Source organism: Amblyomma mixtum, chromosome 1 (genome assembly GCF_055824585.1).
Source record: "Amblyomma mixtum isolate Tamu chromosome 1, ASM5582458v1, whole genome shotgun sequence".
In the NCBI taxonomy this organism is placed as follows: Eukaryota; Metazoa; Arthropoda; class Arachnida; order Ixodida; family Ixodidae; genus Amblyomma; species Amblyomma mixtum.
Genome location: NC_143012.1, coordinates 87,576,513 through 87,600,854, shown reverse-complemented (window position 1 = coordinate 87,600,854; position 24,342 = coordinate 87,576,513). Strand labels below are relative to the sequence as shown.

Sequence of the window (24,342 nt, the reverse complement as noted above, 5' to 3'; positions counted from 1 at the left end):
TCACACGTGCCCCTCACATCGTGTTCTTTGAGTAAGGTGTTCTAAATCGTTACTGCAGAAGGATTGTTAGGATGGGTTAGTTGGTATAAGTTCGCTTTGTTAACGAAACCTTAGTGGGCATAAGATGACAGACTAGGACACCCTGACAGGATTTAACCTTTATAGGATTTCTAGCTCCTCGTCTCGAGTCCGCTATGCTGCTGTCTACAGTATTCCCTAGATAACAACGGCTGGATGCAGGTTCGTACCTACAGTGTTAGCGCTGTGCAAGGTTTGCAATATTCTAATGCACGGGATCTGACGGTGTGAAGCACTGCGTCATCTTCTCGACGAATGCGTGTTCGTTCGCCGCACTCTGACTTAATGGAAGGGTTCCCCATAGGCCGATCGATACCACAAGGCGTATCACGCACGCCTCCTGGCGGAGTCGCGTTCGTCGTTTGAACGCGTCGCACCAGGGGGCGCCGTCTGCGTTGCGGAATTCACCAGCGCGCGCACCGCGGTCCCGGCCGTAAGCTCTGCGCCGACCCAAGGTACACCCACTCGATACTACGGAGTGCTTCCGCCGCGCGACGACGTGCCATTCGTAACAGCGACCGGCAGACCGACCGCTGCTACAGGAGTCAACGCACCGCCCGCATAAGTGCGTCCGTCCGATGGAAGGCCCCAGAAGCGACCACCGCTACAAGAAACCGGGGGAGCATCGCAGCGACCGGAGGACTGTCGGAGCAGTGTACCAGTGACGACCCCTTGCCGTCGCTTCGCCAAGAGAGGAATTACGCCGTTCTCAGTGGCGCGGTTTGTTTCAGCCCGCGTTTGCTCTCGCCGTGAGTGAGCGCGCGGCTTTTTCGGCAGGCGCAAAAAACCATGCCGGCACCCAATCGATTCAAGATGGCCGCGCTTCTGGTGTTTGGCCTGTGGATCGCTGCAGCGACGGTGTTTCCCTGCGTGCGCTGTTCTTCCGAGACTGTGGGCTTCGAGGCAGCCTTCCAAGGTGAGCGAGCCGCCTCATCTCGACGCGAGTGCAGCGATGACCCTGGCTGCGGCGAATGCGGGGCTACGGCGGCGGCGTGACTCAGACGCCCCCGGCTCTCGGACCCAGGGCGCGAGCGCGGTAGCGTGCAGTCGCGCGCTGGCGGAGCGAAAGCGCAGTCGATAAAATCCGGCCTGAGCGTTGCGTGCGGTCGTAAATCTTGTTCTTCCCTATTTTTTTCTTGGACCCGGATGAGGAACTACGTGATACAAGGGAAAGATACGGCCCCCTCCATAAATCTGCATCAGCGCAGTGCATGCATAAACTAGCGTGCCGGGCTTTCGGTTCGCAGGGACGCTGCAATAAGATCCGAAATAAAACCGTTGGTCGACGTACCGTATCCTACAAAGCACAGAACAATAATAGCAATAAAGCACTGAATGACGGCACGTGAGGATCTCTGAAGGGTGCATGGAGATATGGCATTTGCAAATTGCTGTCGTAGTCACTGACACGGTGCACCCCGTACACTGTGCAATGCACAGAACTGCAGTTTCTTTCGCCATGGATGGTGATCATGACAGTATTCGCGGATATTTCTAATTCGATTTATGACTATCCTCAATGTCGGCATTAAGAAACTTATGTCTCGTTTGCATGTACGCGTCCCTGACGCGGTTATCGCGCAGTCACTCCAAACATAGAGCCGCACTCCTTTTTCTCATACATATATTCGTCTCCTTCTACAAACTGAGGCCAGAAATTCGGCTTAAAGAGAACGTAGCGCTGGAACCAACGTTTTATCCGACTTATACACACTGTGAGTGTTCAATGGGCGATGTACACTAGCTGCCTCAAACATTTGATTGCTTCCAGCTGAATATTTAAATAGTGCAACTTGAAGCCCACCATTGCTGGGATAGTGTGTCGGTTATGATGCTCTGTATTCAAGTTTAATGACTTTATCTTGCGTCGCAAAGTAGTATATTGCACCAGTCAGATAGTATACCACGCCGCAAAAGTTTAGATCTTCACTAATAGCACGATGGTCACAGCGGATGGAAACATTGCTCAGGCTTCCCAGTCATTCAGCACCGTTGTCTTCATGGGTGACCTTCGTGATTATGCAATGTGCTATACTATGAGATAATACATTCAGAAGGAGAAATCGGTAGTAAACCTAAATGCATGGTCACGGAGGGTCCTAACAGGGCGCAGATCTTTCATGAGCTTCCTGAAACCTTTACTAGTCGGAACGTATGTTTTATTCACTAGCATATGTGTTACTGACGTCAAAAGACAGTGAAATACAGATACACTGCTGTAATGTTTAATGACGTCGGGTTGATCCCGAAATGGGAAGCGGAGTAACACTCTACTCAAGCACTGAAACGTGCCCATTCAGGCAGAGGATGCCTTGTGTAATTCTTCAAGGTGGCGCGCTAATGCACGTAGATGTCATCACCATGTTTTCGTTTCTCTTCTGACTCCACTTATTCGGCTGAATGCCCAAACAGACAGAACTTCTTCCTTACTGCGAAGCGAAATAGTTTTTGCACGCCTCTGAAACAACTCAAGCTTCGAAAGGCTTGCGTAAGGTTTGCATCCTTTGCGTTAAGATCGTAATAATTTCGGTAGTAAACTGAAACTAGGCACGTGAAAAAGAAAACAAAGAAGTGGTCTACGAAGCGTCAGATGCATGTTTCACTGAGGGGAGCTAAAGGTTTACGAACGATTACGCGGGAAACTCGCCAGGCTATCCTTAAATTCTGCGAGAAATTCCAATTGCCTTCTTACGTGCACAGTTGCAATATGCCAGAATAGGCAGGTTTGTAATGGTCTTACTACGAGGGCGTTCACCCACGAATTAATACACCCTAAATCACAGGGGCTTATTTATATGCCAAAGGCGATGAAAGCTACCTATCGTATGTTTTACAGGACAACTCGCGCGATATCACCGTGCACACACAGCCACCTACAGTGTTCTGGATAACTCGCCGCGTTTTTGTTTATTTGTTCCTGTTCCGTCCTATAGGCGTGACGGGGTGTCAGGTATGCAGTGTGAGTTTGGCGTTGTCGTTTCTCTATGTACTCCGCAATGATAGACCACTTGAAACAAAGCAAACGTGCTTACGTTCGCCTGGATGGCAACCTCCACTGTTATTGCAGAAGAGGTGCACCCCAAAGTTATTGCAGCAGATGTGACCTCGAGAGTACCAGAAGCTTGGAAGAAAGCTAACATTATGTTAATTCATAAGAAAGGAGACTTCAGGGACTTCAAGAATTACAGACAGATCAGCTTATTGTCCGTTGCCTACAAGGTATTTACTAAGGTAATCGCCAATAGAGTCAGGACAACCTTAGACATGAAATTGAAATTGAAAAGATTTATTAGAGCAGAGCAGTTACAGCATCTGCTGCAGGGGCAGAGGCTAAAGACTGTGCCGCCTGACGAGGCCTCTGTCCCTCTGCAGTCGACGGAAGTGCAATACAGTTTGCGCATAACAAGAATATGGGTCACATAATTAAAACAAATGTGGATACATTATGCCAATATAATCACAACATTAACACAGTATGATATGTACAATATTATGCAAGGATATTATGCAGAAATTTTCTTCAGTATACAATACACTAGAGGACACTTATAACAAAAATAAAGTGAAAAGCATGGTACAAGAGAAGGATATATCCTGTGTATGCATGTCATAAGTACTCGTCACTCCCCGTACAAAACACCTGATAATATTAGGACATCTTTAATGTGCTTTTTGAATGTGCTAATACTAGATGTGAAATTCAAGTTACCTTCAAGTTTATTAAGAATCGAAGTCATTTGGTAAAGAACTGTTTGTTTACCATAATTGGTTCTAGTTTTTGGCATGCGTCTTTTACTGTGTCGGAAAGGATAAGTACAGTGTTTTCTTCCCTGTCACAAATGTGCAGCTTCCGGAGTTGTACGAACTGAAGGAGTTTATAGTAGTATAGCTGGACGGCCCTCAGCATTATATATTATTAGAACAAAGAAGAAATTTGTAGGAGCTGGTAACGTCCATAATAATTTTCATAATTATTATGGACGTTACTTTATGTACGTTACGTTTCTTCAATCAACCAAGTGATTAGGCAGGCTTTCGTAAAGGATACTCGACAATAGACCATATTCACGCTATCAATCAGGGGATAGGGAAATGCGTAGAATATAACCAGCGCCTATATGCAGCCTTCATTGATTACGAGAAAGAATTTGACTCAGTGGTAACCTCAGCTGTCATGCAGACACTGCGGAATCAGGGTGTGGAAGAGTGTTATGTGAAAATATTGCAAGATATTTATAACGATTGCACAGCTACTATAGTCCTCCATAAAGTCAGCAATAAAATATCAATAAGGAAAGTTGTCAGGCAGGGAGATATGATCTCGCCAATGCTATTCACCGCCTGCTTACAGGAGGTATTCCGGGGCCTGAAATGGGAAGAGTTGGGGATAAGAGTTAATGGAGAATACCTGAGTAATTTGCGATTCGCTGATGACATGACATTGCCTTGCTAAGCCACTCAGGACATGAACTGCAAAGCATGATAAATGAGTTAGACAGGCAGAGCAGAACGGTGGGGCTAAAATTTAACACGCTGAAAACCAAAGCAATGTTCAACAGCCTAGCAAGGGAACAGCAGTTCGCAATTGGTAGCGAGATGCTGGAAGTAGTAAGAGAATATGTCTGCTTAGGGCAGGTAGTGACCGCTGATCCGGATCTTGAGAGGAAAATAACTACAAGAATACGAATGGTTGGTTGGTTTGGTTTATGGGGTTTAACGTCCCAAAGCGACTAAGGCTATGAGAGACGCCGGGGTGGAGCGCATATGGCAGGTTCTTTTAGATCGTAGACTTTCGTGTGCGTCGACATTATAGTTCAAAGTCAAGTTGCTGCTCGTGAAATAAAACTTAAAACTAGATTAGAGGCGTTATCATCCACTCTGCTTACATATAAAACAATTACAGTGTGCTCCGTGTACCTCGAACCACGCCTGAAAATAACTCAAAATGAGACAGAGAACCTTTAGAGCAACTGCCAGAGCCTTACCTGGTAGTCGGACTCTTCAGTGCACATTCCTCTTTTTGGAGTAGTGAAAAAACAGATAGCAGAGGTCAGATTATAGAGAATTGGTTATAGAATAGTTATAGACGACCTAATTGTAGACGAACTTAATATGTTTGCTTGCTGAACTCTGGTGAAGCCACATACTGCTCTCCAACTTCGGAGAAAATGAGCTGTTTAGATTTGTATCTTAGTTCATCGTCGGTTTTTAACCATTTTAGGGAATGTTTTAGACAATGCATATGGAAGTGATCATCTTCCCGTCATAATCAGCCTTTCATTCTCGGCAACAGTCATCCCAACAAAACCATGACGGAGGAAGCTACATTTACCCGACTGGGCACTGTTCCAAGAAAAGGCCACCCTATATAGAATAGTTATAGACGACCTAATTGTAGACGAACTTAATGATTTTTTCACAAACTGTATTATTACGGCTGCGCGCCTAGCTATTCCTCAGTCCTTTGGAGTTGTAAAACAAAATCACAAAGTTTGGTATACACAAGAATGTAGAGACGCAAAAAAGAAACAGAAAACTTGGGTGACATTTCGTAGACGCCCAAGACATGAGAATTTCATAAATTTGAAATAATGCGACCGCGAAAGCCGTACACCTATATTAGTCGCACTGCCGAAAAAAATCTCCTAGCAAAATTACGTGTCTTAGAAAGACAGCTCAATCACATAAAAACAAATGTGGGAGAGCGTTCTAAGTTAAATGGCAGCTACTCTTCATTAACAATTCCCGTCCTGCCAGCTCCTGGTATAGATACAGCCATAGAAGAACAGGCAGGCAATTTGGATGTATATTTTTCTGCAGTTTCCAGTTCATTCCACTATACATAATGATTTATAAAACACAAAAACACAGCACAGATAACTAAACCCGGTTCAGATGAAATACTTTATGAAATGCTAGCCCATCTCTCTGAACTTCCCATAGAGGCCCTTTTAAGATTTTTTTTCACAAAGTTTGAGTACCGGGGAAAATACCAGAAGCTTGGAAGAAAGCCATTGAGATAGCCAACGTAAATTTCTAGTCATAACTTTTGACGGAATACTCACTTTTCGGCCTCACTTGCACGCGCTGGAACACAAAGCCTCCCGATTCTTGAACATATTCAAAGTACTGTCGCGAAAACATTGGGAGGGGGGGGGGGGGGGTGATAGGACATGTTTCTTTACAAATTTACCACTCTGTAGTGCGGTCTACCTTAAAATATAGATGTATAATGTATGGGTCAATGAGACCACCTTACCTTAAACGATTGGATCCTGCACATAATTTAGGTTTGCGTCTTTCCACTGGTCCATACAGGACATTGTCCATGAACAGTCATGTAGAGACCAATGAATGATCCCTTACATACAGAAGAACCATGTTCACGTGCACATACATTCTAAAAATCCGTTCTCGACCAAAACATATTTGGCACCTAATAGTTACAAAGTGTCCATCTAGAACACTGTTTAACAACAAACTACAAGCTACCAGGCCACTGCTGTTTCGGTTTGAAAAGGCATACCAGAACATCGGCATACTAGACGCATTAGTATGCTAGGGCATTGCTCAATGACGAGATCCCTGCCTCCATGGTACAATTTTCCTGCAATCTGTGATTTCACTCTTGCACATTTCTGTAAAAAAACTCCACGCCATCACATAATACAAGTATTTCTTGCACTCGCGGAAAATTACAGTGGTAGCACGGACGTTTTTACTGATGGTTCAGAAACGAATATTTACGTTGGAAACGGAGGTGTACGAGGGAATCGCAAAGAAATAGTTACTTTCACCTTGTGTATTCATCTTCACTGCGGAATGTTACGCCGTCTTTGTCGCTGAAGAGACTCCCTAAGTGTACTTATAGCTCTCCACTCTAGAAATGCACTCACTCCGCTACTTGGTGACATCATACAGAACATAGTAGTAGCCACATTTCAAGGACAAAACATCGAAATCTTGAGCACCACGTCATATCGGAATTAAAAGGCACCGGGAGAGCATACTTGTATGCTACTAAAGCTCGTGGCAAGCAATTAAAGAAAGTAAATGTACCCATTAAAGATGGCATGAACTGAGTACATTATAACGTGAGAAAAAAATATCAGTAGGCTTGGGAAAGGGAAGTAAATAACAAACTACACTTGATAAAGCCAGTTTTAGGTGAATGGAAGTCATGGGTGCACGCGAATCGTTTCAAGGAAGTGATTCTCTGCCGTCTCCGTATAGGCCAAACACCTTACTCACAAATTTCTGCTGTTCGGAAAGAAAAACCAGTTCGCAAAAAATGTGTAGTTGTTTTTGTAGTTGCCAATTTTGTAGTTGCCATCCTGTCGGGCATGGTCAATTATGGTTGGACATCGATTTCTTTTTCGAAGTCCGTCAAGATCAGTCTCTCAAAGTAAACGTGTAGCTATGCTGTTCTTCTCAAGGTGAAACCAGGGCTAAATCAAGAACGGAATGTTGAGCGACTTGTGCGTTGAGTACAGCTACTGCTCTAAAAACGGTAGCGGCTGGCCCATTCTAGCAGCTGTTTTGATATGAAACGCGTTTCATATTCGCGGGGCCCTTCACGTGGATAGCTTTAAAGGAATGCCACTGTCGCCTTCTTACTCACCCCGGTGGCTCAGTGGTTAGCGCGTTCGGCCACCGAGCTGGAGTACCGGGGTTCGAACTCGGCCGCGGCTGCCGCGTATCGATGGAGGCGAAACGCAAGAGGCGCCCGTGTGCTGTGCGATGTCAGTGCACGTTAAATATCCCCAGGTGGTAGAAATTATTCTGGAGACCTCCACCACGCCGCCACTTCCTATCTGTTTCTTCTTTCACTCTTTCCTTCATCCCCCTTGTTCCCGGCGTGGTTGAGGTGTCCACCGTAAAGTGAGACAGGTGCTATGCCTTTTAATGTCCTAAAAAAAACTGTCGTCATCATCATAATCATAAAGCTTTATTAACAGGACTTGGGAGCTTGGAGCACTCCGGCTCCCGGGCCCCCGCACGGCCCCACTGCGCTCAAGCGTTTATGTTCCTGCGGTCCATAAATCTAGAAGCGCAGTCAGCGGCGATGAAAAAAGCACTTATGCCGCCTTCTTTGCTGTCCGTTCCCTACCGGCACGACTCTCTGTAATGACTCGTTGGCGAAGTGAGGACTGCACCGTCCCTTCTTGTGAACAGCATAAACAGTGACGCTGCCGCTGCCTCGGAATGGGTGGAGTCGGTGCTGTACTGCCACATCCTTACGACTCGTTCCCTTCCATTAAACATGCCATCTTGAATTCCTCAACCGCTCAGAAAAGCACTGCAATCTTAAGGTGGTACACAAGCTCCGCAAATGCAACTTCATAAGTGCCTGCTCAGTTTTGCTGAAGCTATTCTTTGTGTGATTATAATGCTTTCGGGACAAACTGCGTCAGATTTCAGAAAAATTTGCATACTGTTAAAAGTTATGCACTTGTAAGGGGTTAAGTAAGCGCTGAAAGTTCTGAAAACTGTCGTTTTGTGAGAAATGATCAATTTCTATCTTGTGTTCTATGTGCATGGTACCAGAAATCCCCAAAGGACTTTTCGACGTTTCCTGCAAGAAAATATTGTAGAAACACAGATCATGATATGAATGTTTTTAATGCCCTTGAAAAAAACCTTTCATCATAAAAACTGATTTTCAGTATCATAACTAGCGGTTTTACTTAAACTTCGTTCAGGAAGAAATCCACTAGAGGGGCATTTACTGCCGCATATAAAAATTAGAGCTGCCGCAAGCCCACAACTTCTCAGAAAAACAAGAAATGACAGCACCACTCTCAACTCTTTCATGTCATCAGCCTCTCTACGACCAGTGCAGCAGAATGCCCTCTCCCATATCTCTCCAGTTAGCGTGACCTGTGCCTGCCGCGGCCACCGTATCTCCGCAAACTTCTTAATCTCCTTCACCAACCTAACTTTCTGTCGCCCCCTGCTACGCATGCCTTCTCTTGGAATCCACTCCGTTACCCTTAAGGACCAGCGGTTGTCTTGCCTTCGCATTACATGCCCTGCACAAGCCATTTCTCCCACTTGATTTCGACTATAGGATGTCATTACCCCCCTTTGTTCCTTCACCCACTCTGCCGTCTTCCTGTCCCTTAGCGTTACACCTATCATTTTTCTTTCCATAGCTACCTGCGTTGTCCTTCACTTGAGCTGAACCCTCTTTGTTAGCCGCCACGTTTCTACCCCATAGAAGAATACCGGTAAGATACAGCTGCTGTATACTTTTCTCTGGAGGGATGTCGGTAAACTGTCATTCATGATCTGAGAGAACCTGCCATATTCGCTCCGCCCTATTTTAATGCTTCTAGTTATTGCACTCTCGTGATACGGATCTGTGGTCACCACCTGCCCTAAGTATACGTATTCCCTTACCATTTCCAGCACCTCGCTACCAATTATAAACTGCTGTTTCCTTCCTATACTCTTCAGCGTTACTTTGGCTTTCTGCATATTAATTTTCATACCCACAGTACTGTTCTGCCTCTCTAACTTATTGGTCATGGTTTGCAGTTCTTCTCCGGAGTGGCTTAGCAAGGAAATGTCACCATCCAATAATATCATCGTCGAATGGCAGATTACTGGGGTATTCTCCATTAACTCTTTTCTCCATCTGTTCCCAATCCAGGCCCCGGAATACCTCCTGTAAACAGACGGTTAATAGCCTTGGCGAGATCGTGTCTCCCTGCCTGACACCATTTCTTATTGGAATTTTATTGCTGGCTTTATGGACGACTATGATGGCTGTGCACCCACTATAGATACCTTCCAGTATTTTTAAATAAGGCTCTTCTACACCGTGGTTGCGCACTGCCTGCATGACCGCTGAATTTTCGATTTCAAGGCAGCCGAAATTTCCAATTAGGCCCCAGCGCCGTACGCTAAAGCTTGCTTGTCATGAAGCCGCAGCAGCAGCACCAAGCTCCCACTCATCAACTCCTATTTACGACTTGTGTTCGGGATGGACAGTCGTGGTTTTGTCTGTGGCCCTGGTGGTGTGCAGACTTTTTGAGCTTTTCTAGTATTTTATGCCTTTCAGTCATGGTAAATTTTATAGTAGCGAGGGTTTCCAGTGTTTCAGCTCTTCCCGCACAGCACGAGGCAGTACTTAAGGAATGATACCAGCGAGGATGTCTCCAGGTCCAAGAGGCAGTCTTTTCTACGTAGGACGCAGAACAGAAGCTCTCATCGTTTGTGCGCCCGCTTGTTTAAGAAACAGTATCAGCTCGGCATCTGTGGCCGTTCGTCGGCACGGCGAGGCGTACTTGCGCATGGGTCAATTTGCCTCAAAACGTACTGCCTTCGATTCGATGTCCTCTCTGGGAAGTGCTGGGTTCAAACTATTCAGACGCTGCCGCCATCTTTATTGCTGAGTAACGAACTGGTCAACTAGGAGATAACGCAAGTATAACTCGGCGCCTGTTATTGCTGCGCCTGCTCGTCGGCTTGGAGAAGTTAGTGCCTTGTTCCTGTTTTTTTTTTTAGTCTCTCAACAGTCTGCCCACCTTGGTTACCGATATTTCTGACACGTGCGTGTTTAGAACAGCTGCTTAAAATATAACGGCTTGACTAATCTGCCTTGCTACTTAATGCGATCTTATATCTTGTGCAAGCTTACGGTTTTTTTTTGCTCTATTGCATTTTGTTTGTGTTGCTGCGTTACTTTCCTTCTATTTATTCCACTGCCTTCTGTAACGCCCGCTGGTACATTGAAGGCATTGTAATAACTAACTAACTAACTAACTAACTAACTAACTAACTAACTAACTAACTAACTAACTAACTAACTAACTGACTGACTGACTGACTGACTGACTGACTAACTAACTAACTAACTAACTAACTAACTGACTGACTGACTGACTGACTGATTAACTAACTAACTAACTAACTAACTAACTAACTAACTAACTAACTAACTAACTAACTAACTAACTAACTAACTAACTGACTAACTAACTAACTAACTAACTAACTAACTAACTAACTAACTAACTAACTAACTAACTAACTAACTAACTGACTGACTGACTGACTGACTGACTGACTGACTGATTAACTAACTAACTAACTAACTAACTAACTAACTAACTAACTAACTAACTAACTAAATAAGTAAATAAATAAATAAATAAATGGGGCTTACTTTCTTAGAGGCACTGTGCGCAGTTAAAGGTGGTGAACCATATTTCAGAGAACTGAATGACCAGAACCTCTGTAGAGATAAAAAACCAGGCAAGTGAGCCCTGCTGCTGTCAGCTGCCTTTCTGACTTATGCAATGGTGCATTACCTTCACGCCCAAGCCTATTCACTTCTGAATGCTGAAGGTGGTCAAAGGACGAAAACGAGACAATTGAAGTTGCACAACCTTCCGCCGCTTTCTTCCGTCGTGTGTGCTGGTCACAAAGTTCTGTTACTTCTTTCTTCATGTCAAACATTGCTAAAAAAAAAAAATTGGATATTGGATAACTGTAAAATACTGGCATAAAAATAATGAAGGTAACGGTCCATTCGTCTGATATGCAGCAAAATCTTTCTTTTAAAGTGTTCCCATCGTTCGCATCGAATGATTAAGACTGCCATAGAAAAGCAAAAAGGAACGCTTTTGATGATAGCAAAAACCTTAAAAGGAAAAAAATAAAAGATAACTGTCGAGTGATGTGCGAATGTATTGAGTGGCATAGTGTAATCTTACATTATATATGAAAAAATTGCGCTTATAAACGTAAAAATACTCTTGCCTAGAATTGTTGGGTACGTACTACATTGCAATGTACACTAGTCCCCCCCCCCCCCCCCCTCGCCCCCTCCTTATGTAATACCCTCAATGAGGGCCTTTAGGGGCATCTCGAAATAAATGAATAAATAAATAAATAAACGCGGACGAGACGCCCCAGAGGGACGAGTCTAATTTGAACCGAAACAGAGCGGTCTAAAGCAATACACCGGACGTCATTTTCAGCACCTTGTAGAGAAGGTGCGTTTTAAGCAACGCGCGGCTATCATCCGATCGACTTTGAAGTGATATTCAGGCTTTGTCAGGGACTCCCGAATACCTTTCTTTAATAAAAGCGAATTCGTTTTATAATCTACATTATACCACGAGCCTTTTCATGCCTCTCGCGTACAACACCGTCGCCTTCATTTCGGGCAATTTCTTGGCTGCCCCGGAGGCATTTCTTTTTTCCCCCACTACCGAAGTCACTATCTGATTGAATTGGAATCACCTTCAGCGTGCGGGTGGCGGCCAAACGCGCGCCGCCTTAGGGAACGGAAGAGGCGAAAGGGACAATCGGGAAAGTAGAAAGTTAGCAAAAACGAAACCAAGCCACACACTCAAAGGGTGAGGCAGCGAGCGTCTAAATGCAACGAGAATTCAGCACATCAGATCATCCCTGGCGGGCACGAAATGCGATGAGCTCTCGGGTCAGGGAAAGAGCCGATGAAAAAAAAAGGGAAAGTTGGGGAAAACAGGAACCAGATCCGAGCAGCGGAACGGTGGAGAGACTGGAGATCACACAGGACCGACGGTGACGACGGCAGGGCTCTCGGAGGGGCCGAATCAGCCGAATCAAAAGTCAAGGCGCCGTGGGACGAAGAGGAAGAAACAGCAAAGAATGGGGAGAGCACTCCCTGAGGCGATTGGGTGCTGTGCTGGGAGAAAAGGGTGTACGGGAGGAGGCTAGGGAGATCCGGAAGGCGCGCGGGCCGCGTAGGGAAGAAGCCGTATAGGGAAGCAAGGGGGAATGCAGTGCAGCGGCCGGAGGTCTGCTAGCCTTTGAAGTGCGCGACGGGGGCCCGTGGTTTTCCGGGAAGGCCTTCCTGGAGCCTTTCGGGAAAGGCTTGCGGGCCTCGTGCCTTTTCCGCTGCGGGTCTGCGTGTGTGTGTTTACGCCTGCGTGCGTTCGTGCTTGGAGGGCCTGCGGGAGATGCCCGCCCGACGAGATGGAAATGCGCTGTACCTCCTCCTGTTTCCCCCGCCTCTCCCCCCCCCCCTTTTCCCCCTTCCCCTTTTCTCCCCTTTCTGTCCACTGGTCCAGAAAGGAAGCCCACGGACGAAATGAGATGCGCGTCGCCACCTTTGCGGTTTTCCCTGCTCCCTTCGTTTAAGTGTTTTGCCTCCGGCTCTTTTGCAGTCGGGACCGTCCGTGCTGACCTGAAGTCACGCGCTTCGTTTACCGCTTCTGCTTCGTTGTGCTTTAATCTTCTTTTGCTTATTTATTTATTTATTTCGTGTACCCTCAGGGCCAGAGGCATTATTGAGGGGAGTGGTTGCATAAATTTCAAGAAAAAAAAGTACAGCGCAGCAGACTAGTTAGTAATACAAAAATGATGGCTCCTAGTTATACAATGTTAGTTGGCGGGTTCTTGGTGTGCTGGTTAATAGTATATAATACACGACATACAGCGCAGAAATACACTGGAAAAATAAACGAACAAAATGTTCGTACAAAAAACAGCAACAAAACATATAAAAATAGATGCTCCTACTTATACAGTGTTTTCTACTGCTATCTTGAAGCGTTGGTTGTTTGTAATTGTTGCGGTTGATGCAGGAATGTGATTCCACTCAGCAGCTCTGCGCGGAAGGAATGACTGAAACATGGCATTGGTTTTGCGAAATGGAATTCCGACTTTGTTGCTGTAGCTTCTCGAGGTCGTACCTTCATCCCAGCATTGAAAAAACAAACGAGATCTGGGGAATGCATCCAGTGCAATTTCGCGCCTTCGTTTTCCGTTTTCATTGGGTTCGGTTTTTCGTTTTTGCTGTTTGTATGTGCTTGGATCGAGAATAATTTAATGGGATTGGGAATACTTGTTTCTAACTGCAACAACGCTATACTTCGGTTACAAAAATTGTCCACATCTAACTCTATGAAGATTAACGAAGATAACACAGAAACGAAAAAAAGCCCGTTTCTCCTCAGGATGATATTATTTTAAACCCTTATCCTGTTGAGATTGTTGACCATTTCAAATGTCTTGGTGCGATATTTACTGCCCACATGTCCTGATAATCTTATGTGAACTAGTTATTAGCAGAACTGGCTCGAATAACCGGTGTGATCGGTCGTCTAAGACACATTCTTTCTGCAAAACTTAAAGTCTTGGTTTATAATGCTCTTTTTTATTCACATGTTAACTGTTTCAACTTGTCTGAGGATCAACTACATTCTCCAGCTTACAAAAAAATTTAAAGTTATGCAAAAACGATATCTTCTGTATAATGCTGAATATAATGCGACTACAGAATTTTTCCACAGTGCTATGGTGCGGCTCAAAAACGATACCACTACTGTTCAAGTACTAGATTTAAATATGAAATCAGATATAACTTAACCCGGATACTTTGGCTCATTTCGAAAAAAAAAATGACCAACATTACGCTACCAGACATGGAGAATGCTGGAAAGTTGCCGCATGTGCTTCTGTTATGGAACGCCTATGTTATACATTACCATCACTTCTACGATACCAGTCCCCATCGCCGAAAAACGCGCCGGCATAGAACACAGCAAAACCATTTTCAAGCCGCCACGGGAAGTAGGAAAACCAAACTTCGCCTTTATGCGCAACGTTTACTCAGATCATGAACGGCAGTTTACCAATACCCCTCAAGAGAAAAGTATACAAAAGCTGTATCTAACCGGTACTCACCTATGGGGCAGAAACGTGGGAGCTAACAAAGAGGTTTCAGCTTAAGTTAAGAACAACGCAGCGAGCTATGGAAAGGAAAATGATAGGTGTAACATTAAAGGACCGGAGGCGGGCGGAGTGGGTGTGGGAGCAAATGCTGGGTAATCACATCCTAGTCGATATCAAGGGGAAGAAATAGGCTTGGGCAGGGCATCCATGCTCAAAAAAGTTGTATGATGCAATAACCTTACACAAGCTTCCTCAAATAAATGTCAATCAAATTGTACGATATTGTATGGCTATTGTATGACAAATGTCTGATGTTGCAAAGGTGAATGACATTTGTATCATAATTTTTATTTTTGTGCTAACTGTAGGATATTTGTATGACAAACTGCATGAGATTATTGCATCATACTACTTTCTTTAGCAGGGCATGTAATTAGAAGGCGAGATAACCGCTGGTCCTCAAGGGTAACGGAGTGGATTCCAAGGGAAGGCAAACGTAGCAGGGGGTGGCAGAAAGTTAGGTGGGCAGATGAGATTAAGAAGTTTGTGGGAATACGACGGCCGCCGCTGGCGCAGGACAGGGTCAGTTGGGGACAAAAGAGACAGGCCTTTTCTCTGGAGTAGGCGTAGTCAGGCTGATGATAATTACTGAGATGACACACGAACAGTGTTACGTCGTCGCCGTGCAAGTTCCCAATATGGTGGACGCAGCCGCGGCCTTGAGCGGCGGCAATCACCCCCGAGGGATCGACTCTGACCGCTACGCGGCCTCCGGGGCAGCGGCGCGCTGGGCGGTCGACGCAGCTCGCACCTTTTGCGCCGCCGGAGTTGGCCCGCTCTACCGCCGTTGCGGATCACGTCGAACGGCGAGTCGGCGATCGATGGTCCCTGGGGCTGCCGGCCGGACGGCCCCACTCTTTTCTTCACATTTTCCGCCTTTTGTATACCTGTTTTCATCCATTTTTTGTTCCTCCGCTCCGATTCCATCGCCCCGCGTCCGTTCCCGACTCGTCCCCCCTTCTTGACTCCGGCCCATCTCCTTCAGCATATGTGTTTGCCGTCCACTATACTCCGCGAGCCCGGTCGCGCTCCGCTGTCATCTCTCGGTGTGCGGGCCAGAAGACGTTCCGAGGATTTTGTTCGTGGTTTATTCTTTAATTCCTTCTCCCGTTTTTATTTTTTTTTCTAGGTTCCACCGGCACGTCTGTATATGGATATGCTGCCCGCATTCCCGTCTGCTATAGCTTATGATCTACTCCCTCTCCCCTCCCCCCCTTCCTCATTCCCTGTCACTCCAGCCACTTCTTCAGCGGTCACTGCTCGCACTCACGGCGGCTGGGTGCGTCTTGCTAGCTCTCTATGGTTCTGCCTTGCTGCTGCTTTTTTTGTTTTCCCTTCCTCTGTGTCCTCCATTCCTTGTGCTCGGCTAGACGTGCCTCTTATTCCTTCCTCTCGGAACGATAATCTCCTGAGCTCCGCGTGGTTGGACCCCTAAGCTTTGGCACGTGTCCCAGCGCGGAAATGACCTCCGAGTCCGCCGGGCGACGGAGGCTTTGCACCCCGGTCCTTTCTTTGCCTCCCTTTCCTCTTTCTGTTTCCTCTTTCTCTTTGTCTCTCAGCTCTCTTGCTTTCTTTAGGCACAGCGAATGCTGACTGTAGGATCAGGTCCGTCTCCGTGGTCGCCGCCATCGTTTCAGGCCTTCGTAGATGTACTGGAGTGCGCTGTCCTTGTTCTACGCCTGGCAGGGGAGTCATATGCGTCTGTAATGAAACTTCTTTCTGCACTGGTGGGCAAAATGTACGCATAACTATGTTTCCACTGTGTTACGAAACAACCAGGGCTGTGTGTTGTTTTTCTATGTTTTATTCTCGAATTTCAGTGCATCTTGGGTGTCAGAGAAAAATAAATGTATTCTTGAATTGTTTCTAGCATTCAAATTGAAGCATGAAAATTATGCGCCAAATTAGCTAAATTCTCGTGAGCGTGTGTGAAAAAAATTAAAATAAGAGGGGGGTGAAGCGTAGAAGACTAGAAGTGATGTCTGGTTAGGATGGGCTGAAGACGTCCTAATCGAAATCAAGAGGAAGAAACGGGCTTGGGCAGGGCATGTAATGTGAAGGCAAGATAACCGCTGGTCCTTAAGGGTAACGGAGTGGATTCCAAGAGAAGGCAAGCGTAGCAGGGGGCGGCAGAAAGTTAGGTGGGCGGATGAGGTTAAGAAGTTTGCGGGGATACGATGGCATCAACTGGCGAAGGACAAGGTTTATTGGGGAGAAATGGGTGAGACCTTTGCCCTGCAGTGGGAATACTCAAGATGATGATGATGATGATACCTGGCACTCATGGCTTTGTTTCACTGAGCGTATAAAAATGGCGCTGAACTGGAAACTATATATACGGAGATAAATTGAGCCACGTTTTTTATCTTCTTTCTTCCTGTGTCTTCGTCTTTCGTGCTGTTTTCAATTTCAATTCAATTTCAATTTATTTTCGAATTTCTTTTTCGAATTTCTTTTTCGAATTTCACATGCAGTAGGCTGTACAAGTCCACTCTGCCAGAACAATATCTTAGCTGGCCCGGAGTAATTATTTTAATCCGCGCTTTGAACTCAGCTTTGGTTTGGCGCTGCCAACGTCACTACCTCGCTGCCAACGCCACGTGGGCGTGCACATACAGGGCCTGTTCTGAAAGTAGTAGGACTGGTTTTTTCCCGGGCGAACGGACGGACGAGAGGTGGTCTGCGCGTGCAGGATCGTTGAAGGGGGATATTGGGAACGGTGGGGAAAATCGGCAGTCGGCTCTCGGCCGTTGAAGAGAGGAGGTCGCTTGTACTGCGAGCCCCTGTCGAAACGTCTCGTCACGCAGAATCATCGAGCGTTTACTGGATCAGCGATACGCCATCAAATTTTGAGTAAATCTTGGTAGAACGGGCAAAGAGACTCACAACATGACTAAGGAGGCCAACGGTGAGGCTTCCATGGGTAGATCAGGTGTTTCTTGAGTGGCACAAGCTGCTCCGAGAAGGTAAGGAAAGAGTGGAGGAAGACGACCGCTTAAGACGCCCTTCGGCCAGCAAGACCAACGAAAATGTGTAGCGAGTGAAACGTTTACTCAACAGTGATCGTAGAATGAGTATCAGAATGATTGCTGATGACTTGAGCATTCCTCAAACCCAAGTTTTGGAGATCGTGACAGAATACTTATCCATGAGGAAAGCATGCGCGAAGTTGGTGCCGGGAGCGTTGTCAGAGGAGGAAAAGGCCAACCGGTAGGATCTTCTTGATGATGTGAATGAGGACCCCGATTTTTTGTCCAGCACAAGGCGGCAACGCTGCCTGAGCCCCCGTACAGCCTCGACTTGGCCCCGCCAGACTTTTTTCTATTCCCGAGAATAAAATCGACGCTCGAGGGGAGACATCACGGATCGGTGCAGGTGGTTCAACAGGCCGTGACGAGGGAGCTAAACAGCATTCCGGTCCAGGAGTTCCTGGAGGCGTACAAAAACTGTAAAACTCATTGGCAGCAGCGTGTAGGTGCGGAAGGGTGCTACCTTGAAAAATTGTAATCGTTTGTACTATTCTCTTGAATATATATTGTTAAAAAAAATGAGTCCTACTACTTTCAGAACAGACCATGTATATGCATATTTGAGTACCAAGCACGAAGTTATCGATTCACTGAATTGGCCTTACTCACATAGACAAAGGCGAAACGAAACTTGGCACTGACCAGTCGTTATCACAAGCAGCATAAAAAAATGTGTTCGATAGAAAAGAACGCGGCACCCAGACCAAAGTGTCACGAGCAGAAATCGACGTTTCGGGGCCGACATGTGCAACATTCTCCGACAAAAGTTTTGAAAATTGTAAAATTGTAAGACATTTCTATGAAAATATTGAAGGTAACGGTCAATTTTTCTGATAAGCGGCAAAATCTTTCCGTTAAAGCGTTTCCATCGAGGGCATTGAACAGTTAAGACTACCATAGGAAACCAATGTGAAATGCTTTTCGCGATAGCAAGAACGTTGTACACTATTATTGTACACTATTATTGTACACTATGTACACTATTATTGTACACTATGTACACTATTATTGTACACTAAACAACCTGTGTACAATAATCATGCTAACTTTTTATTAGAGTACGACTGACGTATGTGAATTCCGCTATGTTTTCTGATGTTCAGGAAGAATTGAGGCCGAACGCCGATCACCTGAAATTCTCATTAACAACGGTTGTTTTCTTAATTATTGTACTCTATAGTTGCTCGAATGATTGTTTGAAGATGTGTACTCACACTGTAATTTAGCTTGTAACCACTGCTGCCTTGTATGGGCCCCCAGGCACCTTTCAAGCTGTCGTAGAACGGCTTTTTCGCCTGGGGTCTTCAACCTCGAGTTGAAAAATAAATGAATTGAATTGAATTGAATTGTTATTAGAAAAAATAAGAGGCTGCCTTTGGGTGATTTGTTGATACATTGATCTTTAAGTTGAAATATTGGTTGGTTGGTTTGGTTTATGGGGTTTAACGTCCCAAAGCGACTAAGGCTATGAGAGATGCCGTAGTGGAGGGCTCCGGAAATTTCGACCACCTCGGGTTCTTTAACGTGCACTAACATCGCACAGTACACGGGCCTAGTTGAAATATTACATTATATGAAAAAATGCGCTCATAAACGGTTTCCCGGTTAAAAATGTTTTTGTCCAAAATTGTTGGGTGTGGAGTCAGTCCAGAATTGTCGGTGCTGTCGAATTCCCCTCCCGACCATGGGACATCTTCGCCTAAATGTTTACATTCCGAAAAATGTTTCAGCTGTCCAGCTGCTTTTTCAGTCTCGTTAATGGTTACTAGTCCAGCTGGTGATCCATCCTTTCTTCTACACGGACACGAGAAAAGGATACTGTCCTGGTCTAAACTAAGGGATTAATGCTTCAAGCCAATTTTCAGGCGAACGTATTTCATGAGAGAAACAACGAAGGGTCTGTCTCCCGCTACATTTCTGTGGCCCGCTTTCAGACTTGGAAACAGGCACCGTTATTGGGAAGAGCAGACAGAGAAAAAGGAATTTGAATGAGAGGAAAAATTGTAGAGGTCGGCCGGTGCCAACATGGCCCTGGCCTGCTACTCCACACAGGGGAAGGGAAGGGGAGGAAATGGAAAGTGCGAATGAAGGTTGATGATGGCATGAGTTTCACGGGTGATGTCCACACACACGTACACACACACATACACACACACACACACACACTGGCTGGCACTCGCATCGCGGTGAGTAGATGCACGTGAAACTCATGTCTTGAACACACACACCGACGCATGTCACTGACACATGCTGGAGTAGGGGCTGCATGAAAACACGAATGTAAACCGTGTAAACTATGCAAACCATGTAGGTAGTGCACAGGCGGTCACAGACGGGTATCGAGGCCTGTTTCACACAAAAACTTGAGCATGGCCTTTGTCACACACCACCGTTCAGAACGTTTCGCCCTGGCGCCTAGAAGAGTTTCATCAGAGAGAGGGCGAGAGTCCAGTTGTTTCACGGTCACTTGTAATGTTTTCCTCTCATCTGTGTATTTCGGGCACTCACAAAGAAGGTGTCCAATAGTCTCTGGAGTGTGGCACTGTACGCAATTTGGGTTACTTTCGATGCCGATCTTGTGAAGATAGTATTTGGTGTAGGCAACGCCAAGCCGAAACCGGTGGAATAAAGTCCCATGACGTCGCATTACCCTAGATGGCAGATGAAATCGTGAGCCGGCGTCAAGCTTAGAGACGCAGTCCTGTTGATGGCTCGAATCGTTCCAGTGCAACTGCATTGCGGCTTTCATTAAATGCGCCAGCAAGGCTCCAATGTCAGATCTGAAAGAGCAGAAACGAAGGAGCTCAAACGGACCCCACGCTTCTCTGTTGGAATTTGCTGCGCAGCTCCAAGCTGCGGCGCTGGCGCCCTGGCGGCTCAACGCGGAGCTCTCACGGGGCTTTTAGCGCTTGACAAGGCTCTCCGGCTGGCAACACGAAAAAACGTTCAGCGTCGGTCTCTCTACGTTGTCGTGAGGAGTTTAAACTCGGCGAGGCGAAAAGGAAGGTTTGACAAAATTAGCAGTACGGGGCCGGGGACCTGGAACGGGCTTCGTGAGACAGTGGGAGAGCTCTCGCGGAATTGCTATATCGCGGAGATTTTTCATCAGCAGCTTGACTACGCCGACTCCAATCACCCCTGCCCTGTGCACGCTGCGGAGATTTGTACGGGGTGCAGAACTGCCCGTGTTGTGTGCATTATCAGTGAACGGGAAAGACGCCCAGGTGGTCGACGTGAACACTGAGCCCTCCCCTATGGGGTCCCTCATAAGCGATGTGCAGCTTTGGAACGTTGCGATAAACTCCACGCACCGTACCGTACCATTACTTAATTTTGTTTGGTTTGGTGTAGTTTATTGGGGTTGAACGTCCCAAGCTGCTCAGGCTATGAGGGACGCCGTAGTGAAGGGCTCCGGAAATTTCGACCACCTGGGGTTCTTCAACGCGCACTGACATCGCACAGCGCACAGGCCTCTGCATTCTACGAATTTGCTAGCGCACAGTAATACTTGAAGTTGCAGCTCAGATATACAAACACACAGAAATCACAGCGACAACGCGAAGGCAAAGACATTGTCAGCACCGCGCGCACACCGCTAGGGCCGCTCGCGATTCCACCCTACGCCGTCCTTCTCTGGTACAGCCTTTGTCAAAAGTAACCAGGCTGCATGGTTTGCTTCTCATTCCTATAACAGAGCCCTCACGACTTCCCTAAAGATCAAAAACTTCTCTGAAGGCGAGGGCAGGGGTTCTGTTTACCATACAGAGATTTAGAGCTTGAGGGCTGGCATAATAGCTCGAATATAGGAGTGAGAAGTAAACCGTGCAGCCTGGTTACTTTTGACGAAGGCTGTACATCTGGTCCTTGTGACGGTGTCGAAAGCAATAATTTACGCCCCTCTCAAAACTCCAGGGGTCTGCATGCCGGGACTCCTTGCGGCCACAACGCTGCTTTGCAAGGCCTCGGCTTTTCGAAGTCGGCGGCACGTGGTTCCTACACCTTACCGCATTTGTTTCAAAACAAGGCAATTAAGAGCGACGCTTGGACGGGGGCTTCTCGGGTAGCCGTGACATAAAGCATAAAAACAATACGGAATTAGCAAACGGCTTTGGGGAGTGTGCGCTGCCCGATGGCCCCCTGCGCAACGGCCAACGAACTTAACTCCATGCCATGTCATACCATATCATACCATGCCGCGCCACACAATACCATACTATGCCTTCTCTCCTAACATTTTTGCGATGTTCCGCCCACCCTTCATGTAATGTCCCTCCCGACCAGGGACCTTTGAGGTATAATAAATAAATAAAATACCATACCATACCATACCATACCATACCATACCATACCATACCATACCATACCATACCATACCATACCATACCATACCATACCATACCATACCATACCATACCATACCATACAATACATTTCCCTGACCGTGTTTCACAGTGTAATTGCTGTTGATAGAACAGGGTACGGTGACCATTTTTTTTTGTGAAGATAGGCCATACATTTCCCTGGCCATGTTTCACAGTGTAATTGCTGTTGATAGAAGAGGGTATGGTGACCATTTTTTTTTTGTGAAGATAGGCTGCAGACTTCGTTTATGTTTTATACTGTTCCAAAAACCGTCTTTTTTTTTAGGGAAGATTTGTTTTTGAAACAAATGATGTTAACCTCAGACGTATGTTTCGCAGGGGCATGCTATAAAATATTTCACTTCTGCCGGCATGTTAGAAACACTCCGTTCACGCTTTGTTTTTTTTTATTTGTTTGCTTGCTTGCTTGTTTTTGTTTGTTTGTTTCCAGAAGTTCGTCTTCGCCTTCATCGCCGCCGCTTTCTATTAGTATCCGCGGCCTTTCCCGGTCCGTTCTACGCCTGTCTAGTCTCCAGTCACGCGTTTCATCTGCGAAAGCATTCACCGTCACAGCTGCCTCCCGGAATGCACATCTTTACAACAACGTAGGCTGGCGTGGTTAGCGCCTGATACAGTGGGGCCAATACGTGTTCCAGTGCCTAGTTTTTAACAATGGCGGGTGGCCTCATTCATAAGCAAAGCCTTATCCTAGTTATAAATGTTTAAGACAAAGTTAAAAGAGCTTGAGAAGCGCTAAATTATTAGAACGGCAAAGTCGGTGACGTTACTGAAACGAGTTTTAAGGCAGTTGTTAGTTTCCAGAAGCCTCCTAAACTCAGCTAACTTCAATGCCAAGACAGTTGTCGAAATGAAAGTTTACAGAAACAAATTTCATTCAGCCTGTCGTTCTAAAAAACTCGGCTTAGGAGCAAGTCCATTGAGCGTTTAACTTTTGTCAAAGGATGCAAGCTTTAATGCCCTTCCTTGCTGTTTAGCCAATCAAGCACTATGCCACGCTAAACATCCCTACTTCCTGTTATACCTCTCCCTAGTTCACTGACTCCCTAATCCATGAGTTCACTAGTTCATGATTTCCTGGTTCATAATTTTTTCTAGTTCATGATTTTCCCTAGTTCAGTGATTCTCTAGATTCCCCTTATTCCCTAGTTCACTGATTCAATACCCCTTCTTCAAGAAGCCTGCTAGGTTCTCTAGATGTTTTGCACCTACTGTAAAGGCCGTCCTTATGGAGATCCTTGCTAAAAAGTCTTAGGCCACATGTTTCGCTTTAGAGATATGTACCAGGGTGCTTGCTGCATCCCAAAGGACTAAAGAGTTAAGGCGAAGATTCTCATCATCATACAAAAAACAGCGATTGCGAACCAGCTGATGTACGCTAGCAGTCACACGCGATAGATAAACTACTCTCGGCTGAGGTTGTTTTCTCAAGGCAGCGCTGAAACTGTCGACGAACAAATAACAAGCATTTTGCTAGAGCGCCTCATTCACCGCTTCATCAGCGCCGTAAGCGCCCCACCTCACGGAATAAAATCATGGAGTGTGCCGCGAAGACTACTTTCCAAGGCTGTACGTACGCTTTCAGAAGTTCACGTGCTTTATGCTACGTATAGCACGCGAGAAAATGAACACCAGTGACAGCGAAGAGCCTAGGGTTCTTGCAAGAGGCTGAAGGTGAGAAAACTGCCGGCACGGTTAGATTCCGTCCTAGAGACGCACGCGGACCACCCGAGAGCGGAGAAGCATTCATTCAGGGAGAGAGTGATGCTGCGACGCAAAGCACGTGTAATGCACGGAAAACAACCCACGCGTGCCCGCCCATACTCCTTCGCTTGAGCGCACGACGTGCTCTGAGTGGAGACGCGGCGAGGTATGTACGCGATGAAAGATGCACCAGCGAATCTCTCGCCAAGGAGCAGATCTGACGTGCTCGTTTCTTACGCTACGCAGGCGTGGGTGCAGAAGTGCGCGCCGAATTATTAAGCAACTGCGGTGCGATGCACGCGTGTGTGGGTGTACTCTACGTGTGTGTGTGCCCGGGTGCATTCTCGTGCGTTATGCATCTTCACGCACGCTGCTACGTAGTTGCGCAGGGAAACGTGAGCGGTCCTCAGAACGGGCCT

The 24,342-nt window shown here is 46.3% G+C and overlaps 1 protein-coding gene across 1 annotated transcript in view; it reads left to right on the top strand.

The window, feature by feature from the left end:
- Positions 1-542: 542 nt before the first annotated feature.
- The window catches only part of SP2353 (EGF like, fibronectin type III and laminin G domains protein pikachurin), a 163,769-nt gene continuing 139,969 nt past the window's right edge, over positions 543-24,342 (top strand). The window contains exon 1 of the mRNA XM_089554320.1: positions 543-994. Coding sequence (XP_089410446.1) covers positions 868-994 — 127 coding nt within the window. The 5' untranslated portion in view covers positions 543-867. The remainder of the gene's footprint in view (positions 995-24,342) is intronic.